Raw genomic sequence first — 21,717 nt, 5'->3', positions numbered from 1 at the left:
TTAGACTGATTTAGAAGTGTCCACAGCATGCTGATTGTAGCACACGCACACACACACACACACACACACACACACACACACACACACACACACACACACACACACACACACACACACACACACACACACACACCCACCATGGACAGATTGCCACCAGGTGTTGACTCTGTTGCTGTCTGTGAGGTAGATCACATTTTCAATGCGGTGGCTGTTCGAGTGTACGTTCGGGTCGTAGGGATGCTGGGAGTTGCACTCAAAACACTTCTCTGGTTGCTGAGGAAACAGAAATTTTTTTTCTTTTTAAAAATAACAACAAATTTAAGTTCAAAAAAAGTTCAATTGTTAAAATAGAAAGCGAGCCTACTTTACTTTTTTCATGGCTTTCATGGTTATGGTATTGAAGAAAGGGAGGAGAAGCATCAAACAAAGAAAGTAAGAGAGAAGGAGGCCATGAATGAGTGTCCTCATTCTATTTAAGTCTGCCAAAAATCCAACATTCATCATCAGAAGGAGCATGCCAACTCTCTGTCATGGTACTAAATGTACAAACATGAAAAGTCCAAGGTGGTTTGATTGTCATCTGAGGAGATTACAGATTGTTACTTTTCAACCAAATTTAGGTAACAGAACATCCTTTCAACAAAACCTTAACACTGACTAAATGCCATCAAATATTATTAGGACATTTCACTAAAAGTATATCAACAACAGGAGATCTAACAGGTTCTCAGGCTACTTCTACTACGGGATGAAATGCACGAATAAAAAAAGAAGCTCTTTTTGCTAAACACTGTAACAGAATTTTTGCATAAGCAACATAAAAGAGTTGCAAAAAAGTCAAAGTCTAGCACAGACATGAATAGGAGGAAAAAGTACAGGAAGAAGAAAAAATAGACTGACACACATGAGGCAGGAGTGAAGGTGGACACTTGAAATCAGAGATTATGGGAGAAATAAAACCATGTGACCAAGGTCAAGGGCATGAGTTTGAATGAAGGGTGGCATCAAAAAAGGCAGACAGTGAAAGATGCAGATAAGAGCAGAGAATCTGCAACAGAGTGTCAAAGAGCACCAGGGATGAAGGACAAATGTGCTTGGAGGGGAGGTAGGTAGTTAAGGGATCCAGGGAGTGAGAGAGATGCTGAGAAAGAGCAAAAAAAGGGCTCAATTTGAGAGGGGCCATAAAAAGGGGAGTAGGGAAAGAGGGAAAGAGGGCACGCCAGAGTGGGATGATGAGGGTATGTTGGCAAGAGAAACAGTAGATTCCAGAGCTGATAAATTAGGTTGTCAAGGGCGATTAAGCTGCTAACAACAGCATGGCTGTTAATGAGACTCGGCTGAGAATTGAAAAGAAGGCATGCTGGATATAGCGTGCGTGTATCCATTCACACATACACACTATTTCAACTTGGATGTATATGTGTGCACATGCACATGTATATCCATGTGCATGTGCACACATATATAAAGTAGCCTTTTCTAATTACTTTAGAAAAACTGAAAAACTGTAGTGCTGATTTTTTTAAAGCAATGATTTGATTGAATGAGCGCTGGTAGGTACTTCAACCCACTACCTCTGCAGGTATCATTATACCATGTGGAGGTCTTTAGAATATTGTTGTTGTTTTTTTTCCTTTAGTCTTATAAGATAAAGACTAATACATGTAGGTAATAACCAAAACCTTCAAAATGACTATAACAAAAATAGAATGAGAAGGCCCTGAGCTAGTAAGCAAGAGGAAAAATAACATACAGCATACATTACAAGAATGGTTATCTTTCCAGCAAGCATAGAAATGTTATGGTTTGGGGGTGTTTTGGTGACAGTGGTGGGAGAATAACTGAAGGGAATTCTTTTTTATTTTTATTTTTGTGGATTGCTATGTGAGGACAACACATTTCAAATACACTTTAAAGCTGTAGCTGGCGAGCCTCACTCCCCGTGATCAGCTCATATTTATCACTAATTAGTCAATCGTGGTCAGCAATGCACCCACCTACGTTTGATGCTGTTTTGATAACATTGTTTTGCTATAATGCAGAGATGGTTTTACTTTTTTAAAATTAACTACCACTTTGATTCATCATTCTTGTTTCTTTTTACCTCAGTACCACATGTGAAATTCATATTATCCTTTCTCCTGCACACAATCTTCTCTCTTTGACTTTCTTCCTTTTTCTTCTCAATTTCTGAAAGTCTTTAATACAACTGGTGTGAGTGCAGCTCCTAAATGCAGTTGAATCTTCAATGACACAAAGTGGGAACAGTGTAATCCGGTCTCTGTGTCATGTTTGTGTGTGTGAAGGTAGACCCAAATTAATAAGCATAATAAATAAACCTTTTTGAGGCAGTAATCCAACCAAAAAAAGAAAAACAATGCCTACATATACAAACAGAAGATAAAAAGGGAACTCAACAGTGGACAAACAGTGCAATGAATAACAAAGGGCAACTGAAGCAATTTAAACTAACACAGACACTAACCAGTGTTCATTTTTAGAGAAATAAAACACAGCTCGGCGGGAAATGATGAACAAGGCCCTGTACTACAACACAAGTCCAACACGACAAGGGTATTTTTCTGTTATCTGCATTCACACTAAACTCAGCAATCACAATAAGCAGTCACACAAAGTTGGTTATCCACCTGCTAACGTAATCCAGGGATTCCCCCTATGCAATTCAATGAAAGAGGTGATGGAAATATTAACGTTATTATCAAAATTGATATTAATTTTGAAAAGATTACAATTTTAAAAATCCAGTGAAATTCATTTCTACTTGCAAAAAACAAAAATGTATTTTATTATTGTACTTCATTTAATTTCTTTGATATCAATTTGAAGCTCCTACATCACCTCGTTCTCAAGTTATCGGATTTACAAACATAGGTATCCTAGCCACTTGCCCGAAAACAAAACTCCACCAGCCTTTTACAGCTGAGGGGTGATAAAAACTAAAGAAATGAAGCGCAAGCTAACAATCAACAGAGAACAATGAATAATAAACAGAACTTGAAAGTCCACAACTCAAAAGCACTGAGTCAAAAACACAAGCAGCATAAACACACATGAAATTCTGTGACTGATTACAATCTGAACCCTATACCTTTCCTATCACTGCAGTAGAAGGCTCTTGCTGAGCTGGAAGTTGAATGTGGTGAATATTCCTACCCTCAGGCAAAGGAAGAGCAGGCACATACATGCAGACGCACGGAAATGCATGAATGGAGGCAGCGTGAACGACAACAGCATGGTGAACATGCTGGGAGACGTATTATTGTAAACAGAAAAAAAAGTTGCACATTGCAGAAATGAACACTATAACATCCTTTTGTCCCGAATAACTGCAGCTGCTTTATTTCACTAAAACATCCTCATCATATACATGTGTATTAGCATAGCTCCACAAAAAAAAACATGCAAAAAAGAGAAAGAGAGAGGTGAAAGCATATAGGTAAAAAAGGTGTGGCTGACTCGTGTATCTACACCTGGGGCCTGTGCAGCGAGCGTTGCTCATTGAAACAAGGTTGCAAACAAACAGACAAATGAACAATTGAAGATGGAGTAGTGCAAAGGGAATGATGAAGATGGATGAATGTGTTATAGACAGGACATGCCAACTCATTTTTCTTTGCACTACTCAGTCTGCCATGTATTGTGAGGGAAATGGCAATGTGATGAGTGAGAGTCAAGCAGAGTGCATATAAAAAAAACAGCTGTAGAAAAATCAATCGGTAAATTCAAATAAAGGAAGAAAACGATGTGCTTATGTGGTCTGTCATTACCTGGATCTTCAAATATAATGAGAAGCTATTACCACTTATTCCCAATTCATGCTCAGAATGAATGTGGGTATGCTTGTATTCACTCTTTACACTTTACATTCAGGAGTTTGTGTGTGACTGACCTGCAGATGACTGACAATACAATATCGCTCTGGTCCATTAAGGCCGCAAGTAGAGGTGGCCGTTAGATTGACAGCACGTCCAATCAGGAGGTTTCCTGTTGCAGGGTAACAGCTTCCCTCAGTGCAGCCATGAGGGCTTGATGGGAGCTCTTGTCCAAATACACAGACAGCTGGCCATGGATTAATGGATGGTAGAAACAGAAAACAGAATCATCAGAATCATTAATCACAGTCAGCTTCACACTAACAATGTTTACACTAATTTAGATATTTTTCTTGTATTTAAAAGAATCACAAATCTCAAATCGACCCCCAAAAAGCTGGAAAGACTTAAACAGTCATAAAGTTTACTTCTTTACTGCCAAGCAAACTTCTGCTTTGAATCACATATGAGCAAACTAGACCTTTTGATGGCTTGAATCTACAGAAAGCCATGTTGGAAACTTTGTCTAAAGGGATGGGCACAGAAGCATCAGTGTGAGCATTTTGGCTTGTGTCTGACGGCTTTAACCACAAGTGACCGTATTTGGACAAGACGGTGGATTGGTTATTAACTAATACTAATAAGCTCCATAATGTGCACATCCATAATGCAATGGTGATGTATATATTAGCCACTTCTGATAGGTAAAAGATTAATAAAATACCAGTATTTCTTTGAACAAAGCTGAAGCACAAAATTCTTGGAGTTCTCTACCACCAAGAAGACCATATTATTTGTCAGAGAAGTCATTTACAACTGCTCAAAAAGGGACAAACATGTTGAAAAGGCCCAATTCAGTGTCCTGACTGACTCTGAGGAGAGTTTCATTAGAAAGCTATCAGCTAAACCAGCCATGCCCCTAACCTTAAAGCAATTTTTCATACAGGTAGGTTATTTGAAACTATTTTTTATAAATGGGACAAATAATCAATTTCTTATAATGTGATCATAATTTGTAATTGTGTAAAGTTCAGCACCTTAACATGGCAGTCTACAGGGATTGACTCGCTTTTAGACTCAAGTGGTAAATGCAGAAATTGCCGTTTTTGCTATGTTTGCATGAATATTTTTAAGCTCTGGAGGTTGCTACTCACAATCAAATGCACTGTCGATCCTTGTTCAGTATATGTGTTGATAACAGTTCTTAAAAATGTAATCAGTTTATGGTCCAGTTTCTATCATTGCCATCTGTTTTTGTGTATTTGAATATGTTCCATTATGCACACTGTCAAACTGTTTTTCTCTTTTTGAGTTCTACTTTTCTTGTCACATTTTTGAATAAAAAAACATGTCTTTCTTGTCTGATTTAAAGAAAAAGCCAAAGCAAGCATGAGCAAGCATTTTGGCAACAGTAGGAAGGAAAAACTCCCTTCTAACAAGAAGCAGAACCAGGCTGAGGGAGGAGCAGACATCTGCCCAGATGGGGTGAGGGAAGGGAGACAAGACTAAGGCTACGTTCACACTGCAGGTCTTAATGCTCAATTCCGTTTTTTTGATCAAATCTGATTTTTTTGTCTGCTTGTTCACACTACAAATAAAATGCGACAGCAAACGCGCTCTAGTGTGAACGCTCAAAGCGGCCCGCATGCGCAAAAGAAGACGTCACACACAACGCGCTCTGTTTAGACCCAGAGCAAACAGTAGTTTGACTGATGGCCCTTAATATAAAGACTTTGGACTTTACGTTTCCCAATTTTTGCTTTAAGTTATTTTGTTATTTACATAATAATGTAAATAACCTAATAATTATCCTTATTGCTGTTTTAGAGAGGAGCGGTGCTTCAAAGGATAGTTGCAGATTTCTGTCAGAATCTGCAGATTATACAGTACAAATAAAATGTTCACGTTCTCCAACGCTGTCTTCCAAACAGTTTCACTGACATCTACACGGGATGGCCAGGAAGCCTTCGCGATGTCTTCTCGGGCGCTTCTCCGGAGCTGATAATTGGCGTCTGTCTGTGCCGTAAAAGACGGATTTAATGCGACTTGACCGTTCAAACAGCAGTCGCTTTCTAAAACATCGGATATGTATCGGATTAAGTACCATATACGAAAGTGACCCAGATTGGATTTGAAAATTTGAAAATCGGATTTGTGCCGTTCACACTGTCATACCATGATTGGATATGGGTCGCATTGGGTCAAAAAAATCGGATTTGATGCGCTTGCAGTGTGAACGTAGCCAAAGACATCCAGACAGGTTTATTCAAGCAATACATGCAGTAAATCACAAGAATAGTAATTAGGAGTTTCAATCTGTGTTCACATCAATCATCAATAGCGTTGCGATAGTGTGATAAATGGCATCAGAATTCCCAGAGACTGTCAGACGTCAGGTTATTTTTCTTAACACAGAATATCTCTGCATCATCATTAACAGAAAGTTTCTGAGACAGATAACGCATTCCACTCTAAAATGCTTTGGATTAGTTCTGCACAAAGCATGACAAGGCAAGTTAAGTTAGCCTGCATACAAGCCTCACTAAACATCATTAAAGCACTGGAAGACTGACAAAACCAAACATTCCTGGCATTAGAAGAAGACCTTAGAGATTTGTTAGATCATGCTGGGGAATAACAGCTTATCAAATGAATGTAAACGAAAGTTTCATCATGGCCTTTCGTATTTAGGAACTATAAAAAAAGACAAATCTGTTACTGACTTTACTGGCTACAAAGGACACTGCTCCCTTACCCAGATTGATTTTCCAACATACTAACAATTCACTGCATATATATATATCTACATACACACACACACACACACACACACACATATATATATATATATATATATATATATATATATATATATATATATATATATATATATATATATATATATATATCCATAGGTCCCTCATCCTATTCATGTAGCCCCTTCCGCCGGGGTTACTTGTGTAGTAGCATTCCAACAACGCCCTGTTTTCGTCTCTTGCCCACCGATGCCTTCTTGTTCCAGTAGCCTACTTCTATACGGAGATCTCTGTCCAGAAGAGCGCAGTCCTGGGAACAGCTAAGATACTGCGCAGGACCCTCAAGCTCCCAGGCCTCTGGTAGAGGACCCGAGCTTGAAGGATAAACCGCCCGCAGGGGCGTGCTGGGTGTTTTTTATATATATATGTAAATTTTGATATAAAGGGTGCAGATAAAACGTCTTGATGCATTTTCAATCATCCAGGAAAATAAATCTCCAAAAGTTGATTCTGTTCATCTGGACGTAGCGTTTTCTGGGAGAAACGTTTCGTCACTCATCCAAGTGACTTCTTCAGTCTCAGCTGACTGCAGGTTTCCCCAATCTTATAAACAGTACATTTGCATAATGACTGAAACCAGCCCACTGAAGGAACAATGGGCTGTGAGGTCAGTTCCTTAATCATAATTATGCAAATTCTCATGACCATTGATCAACAACCACTGACCAAAACCCACTGATCAAAGACCACTGATCAATGGCCATGAGTACCATTCACAGAGAGTGAATTATGAATTATGCAAATGTACTGTTTATAAGATTGGGGAAACCTGCAGTCAGCTGAGACTGAAGAAGTCACTTGGATGAGTGACGAAACGTTTCTCCCAGAAAACGCCACGTCCAGATGAACAGAATCAACTTTTGGAGAAAGGGTGCAGATGTTTTGTGTTAAAAAATACTATATTCAGTGAAATAAGTGGTGCATTTCCACTTTAAAGACATTGATATTGTTACAGTAGCGGATCTTCATATTAGATTCACAAGCCAAAACACTTAGGCATCAGACTGCTCTTCTGAAGTTTCAATGACAGAATCACAGTAGTGACAATGTTACTGGCTCTCAGCTGAAGGTCAGGTTTCCTCATTAGAGCTCCAAAAAGTAAACTGCAGATCTAGCTTCCATGATTTGTTCCAGATTAAAACTGGGAAAATCCTTTTGTATGCTTAGTATGCATACTGTAGAGTACCGCAATTGCATTTTGCAGCTGAAAAGACAACTGTGGAAATCATTTTATGTTAAATATTTGCTTTCAAAACCTAAAGATTCTCGTTTACTCAGGCCAAAGTAACTAAGACTACAGCTCTTCCAATCTCTCTGTACACACAGACACATACACAATGTCTTGGAATCAGTTCAAGTACAAGATTAACAGAGGAAGATTTTCTGAATTCCAGTGAAACATTAACAATGCCTGGCGGTACTACAGACTATTCTACTATAATATACCAGGAAATACACAATAAGCTTTTAGCATATTGGCATTGCAGAACATGTTGAAGCAAAAGGAAAGAGGTTTACATTTAAAATGCCACAACATGTACAATGGTCACATACAGAAATGTACAAAAACATGCTGCAAGGCAAACCTGTGGACTGCTGATAAAGAGCAGACACACCCTGGGCAAACATAAAACACACTTACATACACGCAGGAAGGTAAACCGTGTTTTAAGCTTAAATAAAAAGATTACATTCTTTCAGAAGCAGAAAAACCTTAAACTTTATATTTGTCATTGGCGCAGCTAAAAATTAGAGTTATGTTCCAGTTCACTACTCTGATAACTATTTAACAATACAGACACAGAGAGTATGACTAAGAGGTATAACTGAGTTTCACCTGACCTCACTTTAAAGGTATGATCAAATAACCTGTGCAAGGTGAGGCACCATAAAACACTGTACATGGAAACCCTCTTAACAGACATTGTAATAAATTTGGCTTTAGAGTAAAACAAAATATGAGGATCCAAATTAAAATTGAGTCAAGTCACTCTAGTATTTGGTGATCAGAGTACTCCAAACACCAGAACCGCGCAAAGAAATAAAAATGTGCATTTAATGTACTCTGATAATTACCTACATCAGGTTTTCAAAAAAGGGCAGTTTTTTTAAAAAGGGAAAATTTGGCACGACAACGACACTTTTATTGGAAATATAAAGACTGATAAAGACTATGATAAAAGCAGCATTCAAATGTGCCAAGAGATCCTCTCCCAACACTCTGTCTAGGCATGTATACCTCAGTACTGATTTAGCCTGTGTTTTAATTAATGACTGAGTTTGTGTTTTGAAGGAGACCACACATGCAAAGAATGCTACTGAATATAAGCCACTCTCAAAAGTGCTCTGACTAATATCTTTCCTCAATCTGTGTAAGATAGGGTAGAAAATTGTGTTTGCTTTGGTAATTACAAGGCAAAGTCATCATCCTATGCAGACTAATTTTTGAGATGCATCTAGCACCTCAGACATGACAATAGCGTGGATCTTTCTCTTTGTGTGGGCTACAGACACTTTGGTTTTACCTGCCCTGACTAGCATGTAAGACTTCAGTATGTGTATTGTTGAGGACTTTTTTTTATTACTGTATATCTATTTGCAAATGCATTTATACTCACAGTACCCACAATTACTGTGTGACTGTGGCTGATTGCACTGAAGCATCTTATTATAATGACTGTAGTGTTTAGTACCAACTTCACCAGTTATTTTGGTCTCTTGTGGATAATTCCCATCTTCATAACTGCCTTCTATTAATATAATTAGGTGACAAATAATACAGCTGTGCAGTGCCTACCTTTATACTTAAAACTTACACTATCAAAAATGACAGAGTAGTTGTAAAACAGCTAACTGAGCTAACTTAGTACAGAAACAGCACTAGTGAAGAATGTGAATGATCTTCTCATATAATCTGACTGCAGACTCATCTCTGTGCTTGTCCTGTTAGACATTCAATACTGCTGACCACAATATTCTACTACAGAGATGGATTTAAAGGAATTCAGTAGTCTGAATCATATCCATGTAATAGACTCCAATTTGTGCATGCACATTCTTACACATACACAGAAGTTAGTCACAAAGTTCCACAGGAGTCTGTGCTGGGACCACTTCCATTTACATTACACAATGCTTCCCTTAGGCAATATTATCAGAACCCATAGAATACATGTTCTTTGCTATGCAGATGATACCCAGCTTATATCCATGAAGCCAGATGATACAAACCAATCAGTTAAACTGCAGCAATGTGTCAAATACATAAAGATCTGTATGATCTCTAATTTCCTGCTTCTAAATTAACACAAAATCAAAAGAGGGGCGATTGCACAAAAATTCTAGAATCGCATTAGCAGACATGAGCATGGGTTGAACTGGGGTTGTGAAATTTGATCACAGTCAGATCTCAAAGTACTTTTATTGCACCATGTTCATTCACTCATAAGCTGCCGTAACATGAATCAAATGGCTGAATTGTCACCTCAGCTTGCAGTCAAGTTCTATAAAGTCTTGCTAATGACCTACTCATTTTATTCAGGTGTGTTTCAGGACACCAGCCCTCGAGGACTGGAGTTTGACACCCCCACTCTACGGGATCAGTGCTGACAGCGTCACAGTTGGGATCAGTCAAAGATCCACCGCTGTTCTGCTATGAATAAGCTGGCCATTTTAAGTGGCTGTATTTGTACGAAATGTCAAACTGGCTGCAAGTTTTATCCAACCATTTTACATTTTCCATACTTGATCAACAGTTTGTATGGACTATATTGCAATCAGTAAAAAAACAGTCTCTTGGTAAATAAAAATTGAATAAGGGGGACATGTTCACAGAGAAGAGTAGATATGCTGCAGGAGAAGGATGGAGGACTCGTAGCGGCTGGGAAACAGGCTGGTGGCAGCAATTCTAAGCATCTGTACCATCTGTGTATGCATCACTTATGTCTACGCATCTAACACCAGGAATGTTTTCTGTCATGAATAACATTTTCCTCATGTTCCTGCATTCCTGCTATAAGGCTGTATTCAAGTGGATGGTGTGGGTTTCATTGCCATGTGCCAGTGCTACATATAATCACATGGAGGCAAACCAGCTGCTGTTTGTGCGAGGCACAGTCTTAATCTGGCTGTTTTTTGACACTCAGTATTCTTGTAAATAGAACTACAGTAAGTTTTTTTTCCTTGATGCAAATTTGTCGATCCTCTCAAAAGATTACAATCAACATTCTACATTTCACCAGAATATATTAGATTCTTGGAATGGGAGGGTATCGCTTAATTAAGACCGATAGGATAGTAAATGCAAAGTCAGTGAGATGGCTGCAGCTTTAGTTCCTTTTAAATATAAATGTTTAACCAGTTTTGCTTTTCAGAGCTTCTTTCCTGGCAGGAAATACATTTTTTCGAGAACAGCCTTGTTGTCAAGGTTCTTGCTTTGAGTCAAGTGAGTAAAGTGTACCTCCTTTTATGTCCTTTTATTATTATTATTATGTAGCTGCACTTGAAGAACTGCTCATTTACCTCATCTCCTTTATCTTTTTTTCCACTGGGAAAAAAGTGCTTTGTGTGTGGAGGGCATGATGAAGAATGGAGTGAATGGAGTGAATACAAAGAAGCCAGTTAATGGTAAAATATATGTATATAATAAATATATGCAAAGATATGAAAAAACAGAGCTTGAAAGTCAGCAACAACATCAAGTTCTAAACTTGCTTCATCTCCTGGAAGCACACTCACTAACTGTTGCAGGATATTTAATGCAGAGGTCAGATATATTTACATATACCTTTATATGTTTACACAATATTTACAAATATTAAAATATGAAAGGTTTTAAGTAAATTATCATTCAGCCTAGATATTCAATGATCGTTAAACTGATCCTTCCATGCTTTCATTTATTCACAAATATGTATCACCAGATGAAGCAAAGTTCATGCTCACTATTATTAAAGTTTAGCTTCTGACCCTGCACGAATGAATGGTTCCTTCCTCCAGTTAATAATCAACATAGAGACTGACCCAGATACCTGAGAATAGGCGAGTTAGGAATGGCAAGCATAAAATATGTAATCAGTCTTTATTGTCATGTGTGTGAGTGGCTAAAAATATATAACAATATCCTTTTAACTTATAAAAGTACAGCATAACTAACCAGGGGGTAAATCTTACAAGTGAAATGGTGCCTATGCTCTTGTGTGGCCCTAAAAAGTATCGAACAACCGTACTATTAGGCCTGCAAGTCCTCTGATTTAGCTCTCCTGTCAGTGGCCTATCATTCCACAAATACCATCATGGCATATTTCAGGAATCTTTTTGAATTTAATTCTAAACAAACATCTCAAAGAATTTTCCCTCAGAGAAGGAATTGATCCTAAGTGTACACTGAAGATTATGTTGTCTATTCTGAACCTGCGGTTCTGGTGTTAAATTTACTCAGAATATGACAATAGAGGAAATATTTTAATGCCTAAGCCATCGGCTGTTACAATAAGAAGTGAGTTTACTTTATAGAGGACCTATGAGGAAGTGGCATGCAGTGACTTTACAGAAAGACTGGCAGAGACAATTGCCCCAGCCCCATTCTCCTCGTACACACAAAAACACCTTTCTCCACTATTTACCTATTTAACAAGATAAACTAGATGAGATTAAAACATACCATGAACAGACAGTCAATCTTACAACAACTTATGTCTGAAAGACCTTGAGGAGAGTGAACATAAGCAGTCCTAATATGCCAGGACAGGGGCTCAGGGACAGTAATGACCAGCTAATGTCAGTTCTCACAGTCATCTTCAATTTGTTGCTGGACCACTGTTGTACCTTCCTGCTTTAAGACTGCTGGCATCATTCTAGTGCTCAAAAAACCCACAGTCACAGTCATCTCAATGACTACTGACCCACAGCGTTCCTTTTATGATGAAGTGCTTTGAGAGACACATTGTCTCCAGCCTCCCTCCTGCATATGACCCACTACAGTTTGCATACCGCTCAAATCACTTTATGGAAGATGCCATCTCCTCTGTAATACAACAGAGCCAAGCACATCTGGATGATAAAAACACAAACATGCAGATGCTGTATTACAATCAAAGGGCTCGTTGTCAACTTCAGGAGCGGCCAGGGCGGTAACACACCACTCCTTATTAACACCATGGTAGTGGAGATGGTAACAAGTTCCTGGGAGTACAGGTAATAAACACTCGAGGAATTTGTTCACCACAGAAAAAAACTAAACACATGTCTGACTTCTACTCACCCAGCATGAGGAGGTTCAGATGAACATTCATGATGGGCATCATGATGGACAACAGGCTGTCTCTTTGCCTGTAACACACATAAATAATTTGTGAGAGAAAGAAATCAATAAAACATCTAGGCCACAGTAAAACACCACAATACACAGAGGCATTGTTTGTCCATAAACTAAAGTAGAGTATTAACCACTGTCAGTCAAGGCAGGTGGTGGAGTCCCTTACAGATCTTAACAATGGTCTTGGCTGGTTGGAGTAATAATTACTCAGTGCTGTGGTAACAGCTGATGTTACAACACAACCTCCAGGCTTTGCTGTGATGTAGTAGTATGGGAAAGATAGATGGTCTTGACTGAAAAGAACCAACCAGTGTCTACATCGCTCATGTCAGATAGTCCGAAATGTTACTCTGAGATAAGTAAAAGTGGTTATCAAAAAGGCAAGAGGACCAGAATAAATGAAAAGACTAAGTGTATTTAGAAAGCATGTCACATCCTTGATTTCATTCACCCTCATAAACCTACTTAGTTAAGAGGGAGACAGATTTGATTGCCCCACAAAGGTTTTCTATATGAAAGAATTGCCCAGAAAGCTCAACTTTGCTTGCTAATCCAGGTTTATATTTTAAAGCAGATCCCGGTTGGGAAGCATTTTTCACACTCAGCTTAGCAATAAAAAGAAATGCCTGCCGACCCACAGGGACACTGTCAAACGCACGCACACTGAGGGTGTGCCCTGCACCGTCACAACACTCAGTTCAGTAATGTGCACACATTCAACAGATAGATACACAACATTTAAAAATAAATAAATTATAGCAACACCACATTTAGTGTTACCTTTAATACAGACGGGTGGAGATACTTTTTGTGCATGTGAAAAATATCAAAGGATACAAAAAGTTTAATGATGTCTAAAGATAAAAAAGTATCAAGTTTTCTGTATCGGTAGAGAAAATTTCTACTATGTGCGGTCTGCTTCTCATGATAAACAAAATGTAAAAAGAGACTGTCAGCAGGGTTTCTTTGTTATATGCATATCGTTTTAGAACAGTTTATCTGCTGCCTAAATGCAGACTTTTTGCTTTTATTAAGACATCCATGCAGAGAGACATAAAGGGAGAAGACACAGAATAAACAACCTGGGATAAATTTGAACCAGGGCCTCTGCAGTAGCCTTTCTACTCAACTTGGTGAGCTAGATTGTAAAGACAATAGTTTGTATATTTATCATTTATAACTGCAATAATGTATTGCTTCATGCACTACCAGAATTTTACATGTGACACTATTTACTGTCTAGACGATGGAACTGGTAGGATGCTCAAGTAAAAAATGGAAACACAAAATGCTGGATTTTTCTCTATAATACAAAAAAATCTATTTGTTTTACATGTTTTGTTTAAAATCAAGAGCACATAAACTAGTTATTAATGCAGACGGCATACAGTCATCTTTCCATCAATCACATAACTTCATGGGCTTACAACAGAGGTAAAATGGATGTGCTTTTTTTTTTTCAAAAACAAAAAAGTCCCAAAAACACTAGATCCCTGTTAGTGAGTGGCCACTTACTGCACAGTCTAAGAGTGGGAAGATCTGCAAAGAATAATAATGCCAGTTTGCCACCGCAGAGTTGCAAAGAGGTATTTTGTCAATCAGTAATATTAGATTTAACCCATCCAAGATCTACATGGAGGCATGAAGATGACAATAAACAGTTTTGATCAAAACTACATTCTAGCAAAAGCCATTTGATAAGAGTTAAAACAAAGAAAAAAACAACAACCTGTAGCACTAATCTTACATTTTAACAGCTACATGATTAAAAGTTTACAGTTTAGACACAAGTGGCCCACATGAGTGGCGACAGCACGAGGTTGCCTTTTAATCTGAACTCTTTGCCACAAGCTACAGAAATACCCGAAATATATTCAGAGTTTAGCTGATATTACACAAATTAAAAACCTATTTTAAAAAAATAACGACAAAAACACAACTGTGTAATATTCACAATGAATATGATGAATCCAACTAACTGAGAGCAGCCTTGTACTCACACAGCCATGGGTCACCTCACTCTCCTCTGCACAGCGTGGTCAAAATTGCTCACTGGAGGCCAACCTGCTTGACAGTGCGTAGATTCCCGTATTCCAGTGCACGTGTTCAAGCCTTGGACCCCAATGTGTACATTTCCGCATGCATGCACATGTGCGGTGTGTATGTGCGCCAAAATGTGTAAAACAAACTTGAAAGTGCAACCGACGGCAGCGATGTAAAAGCACAGGGAACGCCACTGGCCAATTGGAACGCAACGTATCTGAGGGACCCCCTTCATTCCACTCGTCCCTCCCACTCCCTCTTTTTTGCTCTCCCTCCAGCCCGTCACTAGGGCACTGGGGTGAATGGGCAGCTATTCTTATTCTAATTTCACTGTCAGTCTACAGGCCACTGCCTGAAAGAGGGGAATGGTCTCCAGGCTTTTGGAATGCACCACCCCTTTCTTCTGGACACTTGGAAGAGTGAATGGTGAGAGAGGAAGATGAGGGCAGAGAAAAAGAGCGAGAGGGACAGTTCAATGAGGAAAAGGAAGACGAGAGGATGATGGAAGAGGAGGGAAAATTTAATGTCAAAAATAAGGAAAAGAATGACAAAAGAAACTGAGAAGAGTGGTACTGGCAGTCTGATCAGTTTAGCTTAATACAAACTAGGCGACTCCATAACAGCATTTTAATGGAAGTTAGAAAGAAGAACCACGCGGAAGATGAATTTTTCACATCTACTCTGATCAGCCCTGTCTCTGCATTTTAAATGATAACAAGTCCACCAAAATACTGAAGAGCAAATTTTAGAGGAAACTTTCTATGGTAGAAATCCCAAATATTCAGGTCAGGTGCTGTACAAACTAAATGACTAAATAACATAAAAGAGACCGACTAAATCTCTTCAAAGTATAAAGGAAACGTCTTTGGGATTAAATTTTCATTATTTTGTAGTCACATAATTTCATTAATGTGACTACAAACGAAATGAAATTAACCTGTGTGTCATTTTGGACATGTGACAATAAAAGCTATACAAACTTCTTTTGGTGACCAGAGGGGTTGCCCCTGTTTGGCATAAAAAAATGTTAGTTTATGATACGTATGCATTGGTTTCACTTTTCAAACCTGTAAGCAGCATTCACCCATCCATCCATAGATGCAGCTGTCAATCCAGCTGTCAGGGCGAGAGGACAGGTTGTCAATCTGTTGCACTGCTAATTAGCTCCTTGCTTTAGCTTGATATTTGGCAGGAAAGATAACACCGTGCCAATAATCTTCTTCTCATCAACAATTTACCAGAAAGAGGATAATGTTATTCTAAAAATAAAGTTTAATTTGTATTTTAAAACAAGACCAACTACTTGTATAATCACAAAATTGCATGTGCTGAGAATTTGTTGTTCCTTTTTTATCCTAACCACTGAAAAATAAAGGATTTGAAAATAAAGCTGAGCTGAAGCATAAGCATAAGGTCAAAGAGTTCAATTCCATTCAAATCACCGAAGTGACTCTGCTGCTGTGAATAGATTAGCAAAGAGAAAGGTGCATGAAGATGCATGATAGTGCGCATGTGCATTTGAAATGAGTGTGTGTGGGTCATGTGCATGCATACATCAGCGTAACTTTGTGCTGAACACTGGGGGGGGGGGGGGGGGGGGGCGCCAGTGTTCAGCACAAAGTTACGCTGATGTATGGGGGGGGGGGTCACGATTTCTGTCTAAATAAATAAATAAATCTGGGTAAATTCCCAGATGATTAAACATGCAACTATTTTGCTGGTAATACCTGAAATGAGTAAAGAAAATCAACAGCCTATTTATGGAAGATAATTCATAATTTTATTGGGGGGGGGAGGGGTATATTGGTTGGGTCTGATTATTGGGGGGGTCATAACCCCCCTAACCCCTCTGAAAATTACGCCCCTGCATGCATGTGTGTGATTCAGGCGCGACAACTTAAAAGCTGCAGCAGAGAACAAAGCAGCTTTCACAATCACAGCTCTCTGCTGATGTGACCTTTCACCTCTACTAAAAGAGTGAGATACGTCTCAACACACAGTAAGCACGTACGTGGCAAGTGTAACTAGTAGTGACTTCAATGTGGTTTCTTAATCTGCTGTAAGAGTTCACAAATCAATTACTGAAAACTTCAACTACAATTCTACAAACATCTGAGAATTTGATCCCCCTGAAAATAAATGCAACATATAATTCAAAGACACTACTTTCACAGAACTAAAGAAAAAAGAGCAGATCAAAAATGAAAAAGAATTGCAAGTATGCCTCTAACACTCTAGCCTGCAGCTCTTTTTAACGTATATCTTGCAATCCTCTTGTAATCCAGCTATGCGGGTGTCTGGGTGTTAGACAAAACTACAGTAAAATAAACCAGATAGGCAACTTATGGGTCTATGACAGTGGTTTCAGCTGCATGTACAGATATTATCAGACTTTCATCATTTTATTCTTTTTTTTTATTTTTATATAGGTCAAAGTGTCCCAGTTTTAGGCTGTAAGTAGCAAGCTCTTATGGATGTATTTAAATATAAGAAAAACATTGTTATGAATATGCAAGCAATAGGAACTGAACCTGGAACTCTCCTTAAAGCAGACAAATAAGACAATGATCATCACACTTAGAGGTCTTTGGTTAGGTTTCACTGCAGGCAGTCAAAGACCTTGAGCAAAGACTTTGGCACAGACAAGCACACAATCTCTACAATACGACAGATAAGACGGACCCTGCAGAAAGTTCAGTGCCACCACTATAACTCCTGCACAGCGGACAAAGCCAAGGAATCTCTACGCTCAAGTCCAAACAAACCCAGGTTCCCATATCCTTGAAAACCATAACATGATAAGCCTGACTCTGTGCATGTGTGTGTGTGTGAGTTTGTGTACACATGAAATGAAGGCCGAACTACTGAAATCACTGCTGCCAACACACTGCAGCTTGAGGCACTGTTGTTAACATACTGTAAAACAAGGTTGGGCTGAAAATGGGATCAGATCATTTCCTGGAGGAAGTTTACTTTCCAACAGGCAGGTGACTCGATATTTATGGTTGTGCCACCTGTAACACTGTCATCTGGATCAGCGCATCCATGATCGTTCAGTGCCTATATATTACTTTTAGCTATGAATGACAACATTTTCTCTATTGCTTATTATTAGTATTAGACAGAAAAGTGATATTACCAGTGTTCAATTATTTGTTTATTATTAAAACTATGTGCTTCAGACTGTTAAATTAGCCAAATCAAACATCCAGAGAACAAGGGAGCTCCTTCTTCTTCTAGTCAATATGCACTATAGTCATCTACATACTTAATGACTACACTAACCCAAGTAGTACAAGTGCCATAGGCTGGAAAACAATAAACTAGACACAGAAGGCTTGAACAAATGAGTGCCTCAAACAAAGGCACTAGTTTCAAGCAATGTACAAGTCTCCCTTGCTTCATGCATTGGTACTATAGTATAGACAACCCATAGACAACCCATTTCTGCAATGTTATAGTCGTCTAAAGCGGGACAATAAAACAAAAAAAAGCAGCAGAGGGCCTTGAACATAATTTATATAATTTATTGATAAGAAAATGTCACATTTTTTTACCCAGCTGTCTTAGGGCAAGAGGCAGCGTACACCCTGGACAAGTCACCAGTCACAGGGCTGACACATAGACACCCATTCGCACCTGTGGGCAATTTAAAGTTTCCAACTAACCTAACCTCACTAACTGCATGTCTTTGGAACCAGAGAGAACCCACACAAACAGACACCGGCCTGATGGTGGAATTGAACTGAGGACCTTCATGCTTTAAGATAACAGTGCTAACCACAGTGCCAATAGCCAGGGCTACTCATCAAATACTGAATTATGGTGGGTGTGTGGGATCAAAAAAATAAATTATGACCACTTATACCTAGAATCACTGACATAACTTTGACCCCGTATAAATGAATATAAAACCACCTCTGATGGAGCGTGAAGAACTAATCCGAGCAAATAAAGAGTGAAATCCAGAGCAGAACAAACAAACGGGCTTCACGTCTCAGCAAGAGCGCTTTGGAGGTGAACATGCTTGAATTAAACATCTGCGGGAAATCTACATCCTCACTTACGTTGTAAATGGAAACTGCTCCCACCCCTACACCGCAACCCTCCACGCCATTCGAGCTGCTGTGGGATACCTGGGGCAACCCACGGTGTGATTCCATATCTTGGGAAGTACATGTGAGCTCAAGCAGAAGGTTACAGCGTGGGGTTTTATATATCGTCTTTATTTTAGAGCAACTAATGTCACACATTATGCCAGACTATTTTAAAACTTTTTCAGTGTTCTTCTTCTGTAATAATTACATTATTTAGCTGTCTTAGTTACTGTTTTTGTTACACCCTGTTTATTAGTTTATTCAAATGTGTATTTTAACTTTATTTTAATATCTGTAATCAAATTATCTAAATCATTTATAAAAACTAAAAACCATACATACTTTTGTTTGGTCAAATCTCAATTAAAATGTAAAATTAGATGAAAATTAACGATTCCTTCAAGAAATTACTTCTCTGCCATAACTTCGGTTGCTGTAGGGCGTGCTCAAATGACCTGGAATCCTGTTAAGTTCTAGTTACATTAATGGTATCCATCCATCATCTTTATTATGGTGCTGGCATTGATCCCAGTTTGGGAAAACCCTAGAAAGGTTCCCAGTCTGTAGCAGGGCTAAGAGAGTCTGACAGGCATTGATGCTGGCATTCACACCGTCTGTCAATTTAGAATCACTGATTAATCTAACCCTCTGCATGCCTTCAGGCTGTGGGAGAAAGCCAGAGTAACACCTACATAGTAATCTATTATATTGTAAGAAATGTTTTTCAGGAAGGAATTACAAGTAATCTATTTCACACCATGCCCCTCAGAAGATCTACAAGAAAGAGATAGATATTTAACAATTTTTGGAACTACAACTGTAACATGCTTCATAACTATACTATATAGACAAATACACATTACATCTACAGCAGCTTAACTTTTTCCCCTAAATTTGTACAAATTCACTTCCTCTAATGATACTGACTAAATGTTTAGAGCAAAGAACTGAGAAAAGATTGAAACCACTCTTGAATTAGTCTAATGTACAGTGATGCTCTGTATGAAAATGAAGGATACAAGCTATAAAAAATACAAGGTTAAAATAAATATAATAACACAACAAAACATACAGACATTTAATTAAAAATGTGAAAGTCCATTGCTGGAATACACACAATATATTAATAGAATCCTTGTCCAAAAATACACCAAATCACTTTGTGTTTGTAGGAATCAAATAAGATCATGTCTTTCCATTTTGTTAATACTGGTTCAATCCCACTCATTACACATGAAAGCCTTTTTGCACTGAACTGCAAGACATGAGTCAGAGTAGTCATAAATTACTTTAACATCCCTTAAAGCCACAATAACTTTGTCTCCTCAGATCAAATTAAGCCTATGTTGAAGTCACTGTGAAGTTATTTGGAGCACATCTTTCAAAATGCAACACATTTTAAAAGCCTACAGGAAAAGTTTGCGATGGAAGTCGAGACTTGTTTATAATAAGGACACAATTAAATCTTACCCTTTAAAGAAGTTAACTTAATATTTAGATTAATAGAATGAGCTGGGTTTTCTATTACCATATAGCTGGAGGTGAGTTAACAATTCCAGCTTTATAGATGGGCGGCCCTAAATGCCTCAGCCCTTCTCAGTCAATGTTCGCCCCTTTATTTCAGAGCATCTGGTGCTCACTGACCTCATTTAAGCCTCTATTGCTTCAGTCTCGCATTATAACATGTTATAACAATTGTAGGCACCAATTGCTCACACAAAACACCTTCAAAGAAAACAGTTCAGTTAAAAAAAAAAACTGCCTTCAAACGACTTTCAAAACCACTGCATAAATCACCAGATCATCACCCCGGGAGCCAAAGGAAATCTCATAATGCTGTCTGGACAGTTGGCGCGTTTTATACAGTAAAGAAAAGATCACAATCAAAGACAGTTTTATCCAGATTTTCCCTGCTGCTTGACACAAGCATGAAATAAAGCACACCCAATACCGCCTATTGCTTGGCTTACATTTGCTCCACACCACCTGTGTACACACAGACACACAATGGGAAGTGTGAACGTGCAATCCCCTTCAAAACACAACCGATACATTTTGTTTTTTCTCTCTAAACAATCGAACAACATTCTGCATCAGATCACCTGAAATGAGCGTTATCGTTCAAAGTCTTTGGTGTTCTACCATATAAAGCAAAATAAACTCAAAGGGACATGCTTGTGTGACAAGCCTGACAAAAACTCACGCAAGGGCATGACCAAACAGTAGCGAGTGAGGAGCTCCTGCAGCGGGTTGCAGACACATGCGAACGAACATAGTCGTGTTTGGACTAGAAAAACCAAGAATTAGTTGGCGCAAGGTGGAGATGAACAGGGCAGCTGTGAGGTTGTGGCTCAGCATTAACACCTTTGTAGTAGTGTGCCTATAGAGATAACCCAGAGAGTGCTGCAGTTCACTAGACAACAGTGTTACCTGTGAACTATTAAAGTGCAGTGTCACATATTAATGTACCTCCGAACACAGAGACTTCTGCCAGCCTTGGCTAGCTAACACAATGCATGGAATTCCAACAACAAAGGCTAGCCATGCAGATAATGCAAAATTACCAGATCTCTATCACTTATTGTAATAATTTTTCTTCCACAGCTTCTTGT

The 21,717-nt window shown here is 38.6% G+C and overlaps 1 protein-coding gene across 3 annotated transcripts in view; it reads right to left on the bottom strand.

Moving 5' to 3' along the window:
* lamb2l (laminin, beta 2-like) overlaps positions 1–21,717 on the bottom strand; it is a 56,570-nt gene that overhangs the window by 27,209 nt on the left and 7,644 nt on the right. For 2 of the 3 annotated variants that reach the window (XM_085145134.1, XM_085145135.1), the window contains 3 exons: positions 12,912–12,979; positions 3,911–4,080; positions 138–273 (listed from right to left, as the gene is read on the bottom strand). In XM_085145134.1, the coding sequence (XP_085001260.1) occupies positions 138–273; positions 3,911–4,080; positions 12,912–12,954 (349 nt within the window). In that variant the 5' untranslated portion in view covers positions 12,955–12,979. Of the gene's footprint in view, positions 1–137; positions 274–3,910; positions 4,081–12,911; positions 12,980–14,965; positions 15,848–21,717 lie in introns of those variants that run through there. The other variant, XM_085145133.1, reaches the window with a different exon arrangement.

Source organism: Neolamprologus multifasciatus, chromosome 20 (genome assembly GCF_963576455.1).
Source record: "Neolamprologus multifasciatus chromosome 20, fNeoMul1.2, whole genome shotgun sequence".
NCBI lineage: Eukaryota > Metazoa > Chordata > Actinopteri > Cichliformes > Cichlidae > Neolamprologus > Neolamprologus multifasciatus.
The sequence above is the reverse complement of the archived record's forward strand: the minus strand, read 5'-3'. Positions and strand labels throughout refer to the sequence as shown.